Source organism: Podarcis tiliguerta (assembly GCF_965153285.1).
Source record: "Podarcis tiliguerta genome assembly, chromosome: 10".
NCBI lineage: Eukaryota > Metazoa > Chordata > Lepidosauria > Squamata > Lacertidae > Podarcis > Podarcis tiliguerta.
Window position 1 is genome coordinate 45,312,768 of NC_139543.1, and position 12,352 is coordinate 45,325,119.

At 44.1% G+C, this 12,352-nt stretch overlaps 1 protein-coding gene across 2 annotated transcripts in view; it reads left to right on the forward strand.

Annotated features, from left to right (window-relative positions):
- Nucleotides 1-12,352, forward strand: part of SUN2 (Sad1 and UNC84 domain containing 2) — a 29,056-nt gene that overhangs the window by 14,110 nt on the left and 2,594 nt on the right. For both annotated transcript variants that reach the window (XM_083401099.1, XM_083401100.1), the window contains exons 7-16: nt 341-411; nt 1,283-1,404; nt 2,712-2,930; nt 3,784-3,861; nt 5,223-5,266; nt 6,253-6,418; nt 7,477-7,692; nt 10,087-10,171; nt 10,731-10,846; nt 11,944-12,111. In XM_083401099.1, coding sequence (XP_083257225.1) covers nt 341-411; nt 1,283-1,404; nt 2,712-2,930; nt 3,784-3,861; nt 5,223-5,266; nt 6,253-6,418; nt 7,477-7,692; nt 10,087-10,171; nt 10,731-10,846; nt 11,944-12,111 — 1,285 coding nt within the window. The remainder of the gene's footprint in view (nt 1-340; nt 412-1,282; nt 1,405-2,711; nt 2,931-3,783; nt 3,862-5,222; nt 5,267-6,252; nt 6,419-7,476; nt 7,693-10,086; nt 10,172-10,730; nt 10,847-11,943; nt 12,112-12,352) is intronic.

Below are 12,352 nucleotides of genomic sequence, written 5' to 3' on the forward strand. Positions count from 1 at the left end.
GCCTCTTGCTTCCCTGGATGGAGGTTAGAGAGGGTTGTGGCAGTGCATATGTAGAAATTTAGCACACTGTACAAAGATAAACTTTGCATCCATTGTTTTCCCTGCTTTTGCCTTTTGCCCTGTCCACCACTGGCATGTGGGGCCCCCAGAAGGTTGCCCAGAATGAAATGTGGCTCTCAGGCTGCAAAAAGATTTTCCCACCCTTGTGGTGGACATTATGAGGAAGGAAGGGCAAATTGACCACAGACAGTGGCTGCTCCGCTTCTTTGTCAGGTTTTGCCTTTGTGGAATTCCACTGCATCTTATCCTCTCCCTTTCTCTCTTGCTCCTTGGTGCCCAGGAGCTATCCAATCCTGAAGAAGCTCCTCTTGCTGCTGCTCCTGTTGCTGCTCCTGACTGCCATTGGCTACGGTGAGTTCCATATTGCTGTCAAGGTCCTCCTGCACATCAATAAGTGCTGCTTAATGATTAGTTATTCACCAACTTCCTTTCAGGAAGAGAACTGTAGCGTAATAAGGTCTGCTTTGCAGGATCAGACCACCCACCGTTCCTCCTCCTGCAGCAGCCAACCAGATGCCTCTGGAAGCTCGCAGATGGCAATTATTAGTCCCTGTGTTTTATCTGCCTGCATCTGAACACGGGTTCCAATTTTGCTACTTCTCCTGGTAGCTTTTGTTAGTAATATCCTCCAAGATTCTGTCTGATCTCTTAATTTTTTAAAAATTCCCCTTCTGGGTAGAGGCTGTAGCTCAGTAGGGGTCCATGTGCTTTGCATGCAGAAGGTCTCAGGTTCAGCCACCAGCATTGCCAGGACGGGTGGGGGAAGGCCAGAGTTGGGGCTGTCTAGATGCTGCTGAACTATAACTCCCCCCATCCCTGAGCATTGGCCATGCTGGCTGGGGCTGGCAGGATCTGTTTGCCATGGGAGGCAGCGTTGAGCTAGAAGAACCACAACTGCTTCCAAAACTGGTGTCCATTCCCACATCTTATGGTGAATTCGCCAAATTAATTTGTGTGAAGTTCTTCCTTCTGTCCGTCCTGAGCTGACTGTGGTGCCAATCCGTTTCATTGAGGGACTGTATGTTCTGGTGTTATGAGGTTGAGTTGTATAAATCAGCCTACCACCTAAGCGCTCATTTGAATATTGGTGTATACTCCAATAGTTTATATTTAACTAGATTTTTGTAAGTCTGACTGGACATCTGCTTTGACAGAATAGCCGGGTAAAGACCCACCAGATAAACCCAACTGTAACTGAACTCTCCTTACTAATCACATTTAGGTGCCTGGTATTTTTACCCCTTCGGACTCCACCCATCTGTGTTTTCTTGGGGATCGGTGAAGCTGTCTTCTCCTGTGACCAAAAAGGGAGATGAAGCAAGAGATTTTGTTGCATTCTCAGAGGTGAGTATTATGTGGATCTCAGAGGTTCATGAGTAGGAGATACCCTGCAACATTTCTGCTCACTCCTAGGCTGAGTTGAGCTAGGGCAGGGGTCTGCAACCCGCGGCTCCGGAGCCGCATGTGGCTCTTTTACACCTTTGCCGCGGCTCCGGGGTGGATACTAGCGAGGGGAGGAGGCGCATTGTGCGCCCCGACACTCCCCACTGTGGCGGGCGCTGTACTGGCTGTGACGTCACATGGGTGCGGTGCGTGCGTTAGTCATGCACCGTCCCAGCGTCACCTTCCTGCCCACTGTCAGATCGCGGCTCCGGAGATATATTTGTTTTAAATGTTGCAATGGTTTTGCGGCTCCCAGTTTTTTTTCCCTTCGGAAACGGGTCCAAGTGGCTCTTTTTGTCTTAAAGGTTGCAGACCCCTGAGCTAGGGTGTTCCCTCTTTGCTTCACAGGGATATAATTATATTCTTGTATACATAGGTGGAGTCATGCAGAGCTATATACTTTGCTGTTGGCTGCTGCTGAGCTGTAACCTGGGGTTAAGATGGTCATAAAATTCTAATGGGAACTATGGTGGGTGGCACTGTGGTCTAAACCACTAACCCAAGTCTTGCCAATCAGAAGATCAGCAGTTCAAATCCCTGCGACGGAGTGAGCTCCTGTTGCTTGGGCCCAGCTCCTGCCAACCTAGCAGTTCGAAAGCACACCAAAAAAGTGCAAGTAGATAAATAGGTACTGCTCCAGCGGGAAGGTAAACGGTGTTTCCGTGTGCTGCTCTGGTTTCCAGAAGCGGCTTAGTCATGCTGGCCACATGACCCAGAAAAACTGTCTGCGGATAAACGTCGGTTCCCTCGGCCAGTAAAGTGAGATGAGCACCGTAACCCCAGAGTCGTTAACTGCACTTAACTGTCAGGGGTACTTTATCTTTTTTATGGTGGGTTAAGAATCCAAGGAGTAGCTCAGTCAGTAGAGCATGAGACTCTTAATCTCATGGTTGTGGGTTCAAGCCAAACATTGGGCAAAAGATTCCCACATTGCAGGGGGCTGGAAGAGATGATGCTCATGGTCCCTTCCAACTGTATGATTCCAAGAAGAAAGAAAGAGCCTTGTTGTATCTGAAGCCTAGGATACATTCCCAGCATACATTTAAAGGAAATAATTCTGGGAGCTGCAGTGTGTCAGGGGTGCAGAGAGCATTTTACATGATTCAATTTAGATTCTTTCTATTAAATTATGGTGATAGTAGCCTTATGTAGCTGCATCTCTCTCTTTCTCTCTTTCTCCCCCCCCCCCCATGCCCTGGATTTAAAAGGGACAGCAGCAGGTTTTGTCTCGGCTTCAGGCACTGGAGAGACATCTTGAGAGCCTGGAAGGTGCAGTTTCAGTGCTGGAACTGCAAAGAGGGGAAAAGACTGTGGAAGGGGCAGCTCTGTCTCATGACGATACCCTATCGCTTCTGGATGGGCTGGTGAGACGACGAGAAACCATCTTGAGAGAGGAGTTCCGTGCAGAGTCAGACCTTCACCTCCAGGTAGGGCAGGAACAGAGAATGAAGGGGACATTTTGACATTAAGGGGGAGAATCGACTTTAGGGCTGCAAGCATGTTGACTTGTGCACATAACTACTTAATTTCCAGTTTTGAACACTCCTCAAATTTGGGTATGAACAGAGCCTGGATCCCTTTTTTGCATTCATGACGATTTGTGCTCACGGTATCAGGGTGGTTATACACAATCTCACTTTCTATGTTGCTTGGGCCAGCAAAAGATTTGGAGTGGACATACTACTTTGTTTCCAATCGGTGCATGTCCTGTAGCTTCCTGATGAAACCCTGCAACGCTTTTGCTTCAGAAAACCATTTAACTTGTCTGCAATCCTTGTTTTTCAGAGATTTCTGAGAAATGGCTCTAGGGCACTCACTCAGGGGCAACCCTGACATTGACATGAAACATGTCTTCCTTCTGCATGTTGCTCCCTACCCTTGCTTAAAAATAGCAGTTGCAGTTTGCTCAGTCTTGATCAGGATCATGGGATGGGAGGAGAAGGGTCAAGCCTTTCCTCTGCACCATTTTTACACCTAAAAATGATCTCCTGAAGCTGCTGTTTGCAGCAAACAGCAGCAACAAGTGGGATCTTAAGGGGAGGTTTCTACCAGAACAACAACATAGAGGGCAAATGCTTGAAAAAACAGATTGTTACGCAATTTATCTGTAAGTAACGGCACAAAAATTACTTGCTGGAGCTTTAATTGCAGTTTTGCAATATGTCAATATTTTGGTTCATTGGTTTGTTTGATTAACAAATTCAAAACCAAACTATTAATCAGTTATCAAACTTGTGGTTGTTTTTAAAGCTATATACTACTTCTCTTGTCTCCCTACAGAAGGAGTTGGATGCTTTTCGATCCCAGCTACGGAAGGATTTTGACAGTCTCTTGAAGAAAGTATCCCAGGCTTCAGAGGTAAAACTTGACTACATATTTTAAGGATGCAGTGTTTAGGGAAGGCTGTCATACCACCTGCATTCATTTTCAAAGAATATTGGCTTGTTGTAGCATACGAACCAAGGATCCTGGCTTAAAACAATTCCTGGTTGGTTAAACAAGCCAGCTTCAAAAACCGTGGTTTGAAGCTTCTTGGTGGTTTCTTGTGACATTCACCAGAGTTTGGTGTAAGCCAAGAATCCTTGCTCATACAACACTACAAGATGACATTTCTTTGAAATTGAAATTACTCTGCAGAATAACATAGGAAGCTGCCCGTACCAAGTCAGACAGTTGCCCAATCTAGCTCAGTGCTGTCAACACTAGCAGTAGCTCTCCAGAGTTTCAGACGAGGGGTCTCTTCCATCCCTATTGGGGGATGATAGAGACTGAAGCTGGGATCCTCTTCATGCTAAGCAGATGCTCTATGTCTGAGCTGTGGTCCTTCCCAGAAGTCATCCTCCTGACTGCACAGGAGGAGGAAGTGCCTGAACCTGTGCTTGAACTTCCTGGAACTTTTTCATGTTGCACTAAACCATGGTTTCTTGTTACATGTAGCTGAAACCACTGTATTAACAGCTCTTGTAGTTGTAATGTGGGTTTCCCCCCATTTTTAATCCAAATAGAATATTTACAGTTTTCACTTTTTAGTAAAACATGTATAACCTTTACGTTGATTATTTCAGTTGTTTCACTGCATTTTGAAACATTACTAGGTGTGATGCAGCTGATCTTAAGCACATCTTCCACTAATTTGGGGGGGGGGAGGTTTAAGCATGTGCTTAGCTCTATTTAATTAAATGAGACATGCAAGCCAAACTTCTGGGGGGGGGGGGCTTAACTCAGTGGGGGAGCATGAAGTCATCTTATGGGCAGAAGGACAAGGCTTAGTCCTGCATTGGCTGTACATCCTGTTCTCTCCAGAGGCTGAAACAAAAGTGCAGGGGGTGAGGAAGGTCTGTCTTGAAGCACTTTGCAAAAGCAGTCTTTGAAGCAGCCTCTTGTTTCTCCCCTATGTAGCCAGTGGTGAGTTGGAGAGAAGAGGCTCCTTTCTGCTCTCTCCTACTGCCTGCCTGCTCACTCACTCACTTAAATGAGAAGCATGGCGCTTCTTCAAAGAGCACTTTTGCAAATGGCTTTAACCCCTGCTCACCCACTGAGAAGTGGAAAAAGAAGTAGTGAATGGTCCAAATAGAAGATATGTTATGATTCATCCATCCATCCCTTGCTGTGGCGTGTTGTGCTCCTCCAGTTCTAGATATACACACGGTGCTGCACAAGCAATGGATTTTATTCTGCTTTGTTTCTATTTCCTGACCTGTGTCCTGTTTCTCCCACAGGAGACAGAAACTCGGATGCTCCAAATGACTTCACAGTGGCAAAGGTAATTTGAGCATTCTCAAGAAAGAGTTGTCTCCTATGGCAGTTTCTGTCTTATGATAGCAGGAGGGCAGGGGAATGCATGTAACCTGAGAGAATTGTGTTTAAAGTGACATTGTTCTTAACTTGAAAGTGAAACTTACGTATTCTTGGAATAACAGGGTGCATGAATAACCTGAGAATTTATCACCTTTCATACAATTTATCACCTTTTAAGTAGTGATGCTGACATATAATGAGCTGGTAAGATGCATGTTCAGTACTTGTAATACTTGCTTGTATTACAAGTCAAACCTGATTATTTGGCCCAGAAACCTGTAATTAGTGGCTGAAATATGGTTTTAGGAGATTGGAGGGGGGTCACACATCATTGTTTTTAATTAATTTGCAGTTTGCACCATTGTGCTTTTAAGAAAGTGCTTTTTCTTAAGTCCTGTTGCAGTCAAAGATCAACTAGGAACTAGGAACTATGTGCTATTTTTTGATGGCAAGTACTTATAAAGAGGCATAGTCAGTTGCTGCCCTATTACCTACATTCAGAACATCTTAACTATTTATTCATTTGATTTTTTTTTATCCCTCTCTGCAGCCACAGTCTCACAAAGAGACATCCAGGAGCTCAACAGCAAACAAGACTAATTGGAAATCAGAGCAGATCCACACCATTTAAATCACATTCACACACATTTAAAGCACAACTTTCTCCAAAAGTTTCACCACCTTGTAGAGCTACAGTTCGCAGCACCCTTAAGCTACAGTTCCCAGGCTTCTTTGATGAAATGCATGTGCTTTAAATATACATTGAATGTGCTTTAAATGTATGGTGTGGTATATAGCTTGGATTAGGCTGTCTGGTATGGGTTAATTTTCATGGGGTGGCTGTTGACTGATCTTCACAGCCAAACATAGTTTTTGTAGAACATTTTTGGTGGAGGTAATTAAAGATACCACCGACTCTGAAGCACCTGAATTTTCATTTTGCTTTTGAAGCTCTACACAAGAAGGTCTGATGGGTAATTTCCAAAAGGAGATGGAAAGGCTGGAAGCGCAACTGACAGGCCTGAAAAAAGAATTCGTGGTCTTGGCCTCGGATCAGAAAAGGTTGTCAAAACACGTGGATTCTTTGCCAGGACAGATCAAGGAAATGCGGGAAGATGTAAGTTCATTTTATTTTATATATCATTTATTTAACACCTTTCCTCCAGCTCAGGCTGATATACATGGTTTCTCATCTCTGCATTTTAAGTCTTGCAATAAACCTATTATTCCAGTCCAAGGTCTCCCAGTGACCTTCATAGCTAAGCCTTTCTTGGAAAGCTTTTATCTCTAGTGTAGTATAGCCAGGGAACTGGAGGTCTGCTCCTTTCTGTGTAGGAGTAGACATGAACCAGGCATGGAGAGCCTCGGGGCCAAATTAAGTCTGTCGGACATCCTAATTTTTCCTGCAAGGCTGTTTTCCCCAAACCACACTTAACCTCCCCTGACATCTGAGGTGTGTCATATGTGTGGCAGGTAAGAACATGGCTGTAAAGGAACAGTCTGGAGATTAAAGTGCATTACTGATGGGCGCTGATATAAATAAATTTATTTGTATTTTATTGATATTATTATAGTAAATTAAAGTAAATAAACAATTAAAAAAGAATAGAAAAAGGAGAGGATACATCAGAAACATTTTTAAAAGCAGGGGAAAGCAGCAGAAACAAAATAAGCATACAATATAATTAAGATTACAAAACTATATAAGCTTATTGTTTCCCTCAAGTATATGTTGATTCATGTGTCACTATGGTTTCGACAAATGCATTCCAAATATTTATTTGTCTCCTGTTGTCACAATGACATCAGGTAAATGACAGGGAGGCAGCCCCACATATCTGACAAAGTGGCCTGCAGGGGGTGGGAAAGGTCAGTATCCAGCCCACGGATCAGCAAAATGTCAAAATTAAAAGATGTCAAAAGATGAAAAGCTACAAACATTTTTGTTAAGTATCTCTGCCCCACCCATCATGCCCCTTAGATCAAATCTTCCAAGGTGGAAGCACTGCTGTTGCTGTTATTTAACAAATGTATACCCCTCCTTTCCTCCCAAGGGAGCCCAGGGCAGCTGTTGCTTGTTCTCAGTAATCTATTTACGTTCTCTCCATAGAAGGTCTGCAATTCACAGGAGGAAAAGTGTTTATGAAACCTGTTCTTCTCTTTGTTGGATTTCAGGTGGAAATACAGTTTCCAATGTGGCTCAGCCGATTCCTATCCCAGGCTAAAAGGGACGGGACAGGCAGTCTGTTTCTCCGTCGTGAAGAATTAGAGGAACAGCTCCTCAACCTGGAGCAGAAGATCCTTGCCAAAGTCTCTGAGGACCAGCGGCTCTCTGCGCGAGATGTCGGGGTCGTACTCCAAAGGGAGGGCGTCATAGGAGTAACGGAAGAGGTGAGAATTCGCTTACCAGTTGGCTGAAGTGGTTCCTCACAAAGGCATTTCCAAGAATGATGCTAAGATGGTGATGTAGAATGTTACTTTTGTGTGTGTGTATTTAGAGGTCTGGAATGTGAAAGTAATATTGAGGAGCAACAATGAAAAGGGTACCTCAGCCCTGCTAAATTTGGCTGAAGAAATGAAGAAAGCTTTGTGGGAAACTAGGAGTGAATTTTTGTCCTAGGCTGAACACGTGCTCAGTGGCATCCTGTTCTTAATTCTCAGTCTGTGTCCTTTCTTAGTATACTTAGTACAGTAAGCCTGCAATTTGTGTGTTTTTAATTTGTGCGCATTCACGTTTACGCACTTGGCAAATTAAAAATAATAATTAAAGGGGGCAGGTGTCTGAGGGGAAAGAGACTCTGGCAACCCCCCACTCCATTACACACAGTGTGTTTAGACGATACGCAATTTTGGCTTTAGGCGTGATCACCGGAATGTAAGTTATGGGCTCACTGTATACCTTAATTCTTAGCATATGTATTTGTATGTGAGTTTGGTTGCTGGACCTAAAGGTTCTAGTAAAAAAACAAAGTAGGTCTCCAATATCTAAAATGTTTCCAGCTCCACCTGCCTTAGCTGAGCCATAAACTCTGGCTCTCAACCCCCACATCTGCAATATGGGGCAAGGTTTTGTAAGCTGCTTAAAGAATGACGTATGTGCAGGTAGTGCTGTGAACACTGAAAATGCTGTATAAATGCCAATTATCATTATGAAGGAGCCAATGATCAGGCCTTCTATTCAGGGCTGAACCAGTCAGTCATGTTTGGTAAGGCTCTTCCCTGCCTCCCTTCTGGTCTCATGATTCTTCCAGGCCATTTCTCAACCCAGATGTCCTATGGCATCAGCACAGCCATCTCCAAACCTTCTAGCCCAATGCTCCAAGCTTTGAAAATTCCTAGGGGTTTGGTTTTCTTTTCACGGCCACATTATACTTTTAAGCAGATTGCTTCCCCTCAAGTATCCTGGAAGCTGTAGTTCACCCCTCTCACAGCTACAATTCCCAGCACCTTTAACAAAGTACAGTCCCCAACAGTGTGATGCAGCAGCAAAAAAAGCTAACGCTATTCCAGGCTACATCAACAGAAGTATAGTGTCCAGATCAAGGGAAGTTCTAGTACTATTCTGCCTTGATCAGACCACACCTGGAATACTGTGTCCAATTCTGGGCACCACAATTTAAGTAGGATGTTGACAAGCTGGAAGGTGTGCAGAGGAGGGCAACCAAGATGATCAAGGGTCTGGAAACGAAGCCTTATGAGGAGTGGTTGAAGGAGCTGTGTATGTTTACCTTGGAAAAGAAGAGACTGAGAGGAGATACAATAGCCACCTTCAAATATCTCAAGGGCTGTCACATGGAAGAGGGAACAAGCTTGTTTTCTCCTGCTCTGGAGGGTAGGACTCAAACCAATGGCTTAAAGTTACAAGAAAGGAGAATCCAACTAAACGTACAGAAAAACTTTCTAACAGTGAGAGCTATTCGACAGTGGAATGGTCTCCTTCAGAAGGTGGTGGACTCTTCTTCCTTGGAGGTTTTTAAGCAGAGGTTGGATGGCCAATTGTCATGGATGCTTTAGTTGAGACTCCTGCATTGCAGGGAGCTGGACTTGATGACCCTTGGGATCTGTTCCAGCTCTACGATTGATTTTATACCTTTGACAACAGTGCAAGCAATATTTTGAGTGGCATATCAGCAGCCATCCATTAGGTGGCACCCTCAGCCATCCCTTTGCTCCCTGACACAGTAATAACTCTTAACTTTGCTAATATATTTGCCTGCTGGATATTAAGCCTCAACTCTTACCCTAGGCAGTATCGATTATTGGCAAAATAGTGATCAGTTCTGCAGGGTTTGACAGTTCCTTATTTTTCAGGATGTCACTAACAATGTAGTGTGTAAGGCAGGAAGGAATGGTTAAGTCACAATTTATGGATAATATGCAACTAAGTTCACTCAGAATAGACCCACTGAAACTAATGAATATGACTAAGTTGTGTCCATTAATTTCAGTGGGTCTACTCACTGAAATTAATGACACTAACTTTTAATATCACCCTATGCCTCTTCAACCGAGTAAAAATGTGGCATGTTGTTCCCAGGCAAATTTTTGGCACAGCAGTCCCACCAGTCCATACAGTGCAGGTCTCATGTCTTAGTGGTCTGTTGATGCACCACTGATATGCAACCGGTCTCAGGATTTGCACCAGCAAAGCTATACCTTAATTTCTCAGGTAGCCTTGCCATTTGCACGGTTTACCTCTAGCCTGACAGAATAGAACAAAACTGGAAAATAAGTTTTGGAATCCTGAGTTCCCGCCTTACATTCATTCCCTTTGTCTTGTTTCAGCAAGTTCACCACATTGTCAACCGGGCCCTGAAGCGCTACAGCGACGATCGCATTGGAATGGTTGATTATGCTCTTGAATCTGCAGGTATGCAAACTCTGGCTAGGCTGGTCTTTCTGTCCTGATAGCTGTCAAGAAAGGTGGCCCGTGAGCTAGAATTGGCATGTTGTTGATTACTGGTCAAACTGCTGCACGAAGGAATTGTCTGAGAATATTCTATTTCACATTAAAAACAACAACAACAATCATGCTTCTTGCCCTCATGGTGGCAAAGAATAACCCAAAACTTTGTTGCCAGTTTCTGTTATTAACTGAAAAACCAGAAAGGTTTTTCTGCATATCCACACCTATTTGTTTCTCAAATTTCAGCATTTTTTGTCTCTTCAGTCTCTCCCACAAGATTCAGCTTCTGCCCTCTCCCAAGAAAAGTCCCTAAACCCCAAATTGCCCATTCAGAATAATGCATGCAAATATGCACTGAATAACCCAGTTGCAGTTTGGGAATATCTTATTGTTGGAGTGGGGAATGTTAAAGGGAGTGTTCAAATCTCTTAGATTTATCAGCTGTCTGCATGAGCTCTCTTACTGCTTTGAGCAGAGGGCAAAACAATGTGTCTCTCCTTCACCCATATCTTTTTAACTGCAGGGGCCAGTGTTATCAGCACCCGGTGCTCAGAAACCTACGAGACCAAGACTGCATTGCTTAGTCTCTTTGGGATCCCCCTGTGGTACCACTCCCAGTCTCCACGAGTCATTCTGCAGGTAGGAAGGTTTTCTTAAAGGTACAATGGCCCTGCCCTACCTTTTCTTCGTTATCCAATTCTCCCCGAAGTGTCTGGTTCAAATCCACAATACCTCACCCAGCAGATTACCTTTTTATTTAGACATTCATCCTAGAAGGTTGGTGTGTATTGACAATATCCACAACTACTCTATAAAGTAAGCTGGGACAGAGTGTGTGTGTGACTGGCCCAGTAAACTTCATATGCAAGCAGGTATCAATATAGCGGTCTCAAATGTTGAGCTGGAGAAAATATGCTGTGTGTGCTATTACATGCTCAGACAAAGAGTATCAAGCCTTTGCATAAACTCCCCACTAGGCAGAATCTGGAACCTGGCAGTTTACCTTCCTGAGAAACTCTTGCTTTTTGCCTTGGGTTCTTTTGCAACTATTGCCCCGGTGTGTGGTCTGAAGGCACCTTGCTAAAGCTAAGCAGATCTGGCTCTGATCTATACCTGGATGGCTGGCTGCCCAGAAACTACATGTATGGCACTTTGGGTTCCAAGATGGAAGGAAAGCAGGATATTGATGTAAAAAATTAAACAGAACTGTGGCAGTAAAAATAAAACCACCTTGTAGGAAGCAGAGAGGTAGTGAGTGCAGTAAGGAACAGGGGTCCACATGACTTCATCACAAGGATGCGCCATATTCTACATTATAAGGGGAAGAGAGAAAGCACGTGACAGAACTGATTGCCATATTCAGCAGCATTCCCGTGTCAATTACAGCATGTCTTTCCACCTTGAACTCCTTGGAAATGAAGGCGAAATGTATATTATAGATGGAGCAATCTGCTCCCTGACCTGCAAGGAATTCCTAGTCACCTGCCAGGTGATTTGTTAAATACTTATTAACAAATGTTTAAAAGTCCCTTTGCCCTGTTTTATATGGAATATGATAACAGTACCACAAGGTGCCAAGGGCTGTGTTAAATTTGTGTACAAGTACCAACCCAGAGATCATTGTTTTTTCCCTCTTGGTCTTTGCATATTGGAGCATCATCTCTGCTTTCAGAATGGTTAAGTCTAACATATGGCAGCCTCTTACCTAAAACTCTATGTGTTTGATTTAATTTCAGCCAGATGTCCACCCTGGGAACTGCTGGGCATTCCAAGGCTCCCAAGGCTTTGCTGTCATTCGCCTTTCGAGCAACATCCGTCCCACAGCTGTGACGCTAGAACACATCTCCAAAGCCCTCTCTCCCAAAGGGACCATTCCCAGCGCCCCCAAGGACTTTGCGGTCTATGTAAGTCACTCTTTGTTTGGGACTGGGGGGGGGGGAGGAGATGTTGTAGATTGGGCAAGCTTGAAAGAGGCACACTGGAGATAATTTCCCATTCTCAGTCAGAAGAGGGGAGCTTCTCCCACAATTTGCTAGCAGGGGTTCCAATAGCATCCAGGGCTTTTTCACCAGAAGAGTTTCCTCAGATTTCTCTCTCTCTCAAAAGTACAGCAAGATGCCCTTCATAAATTTGCCCAACTGGGTC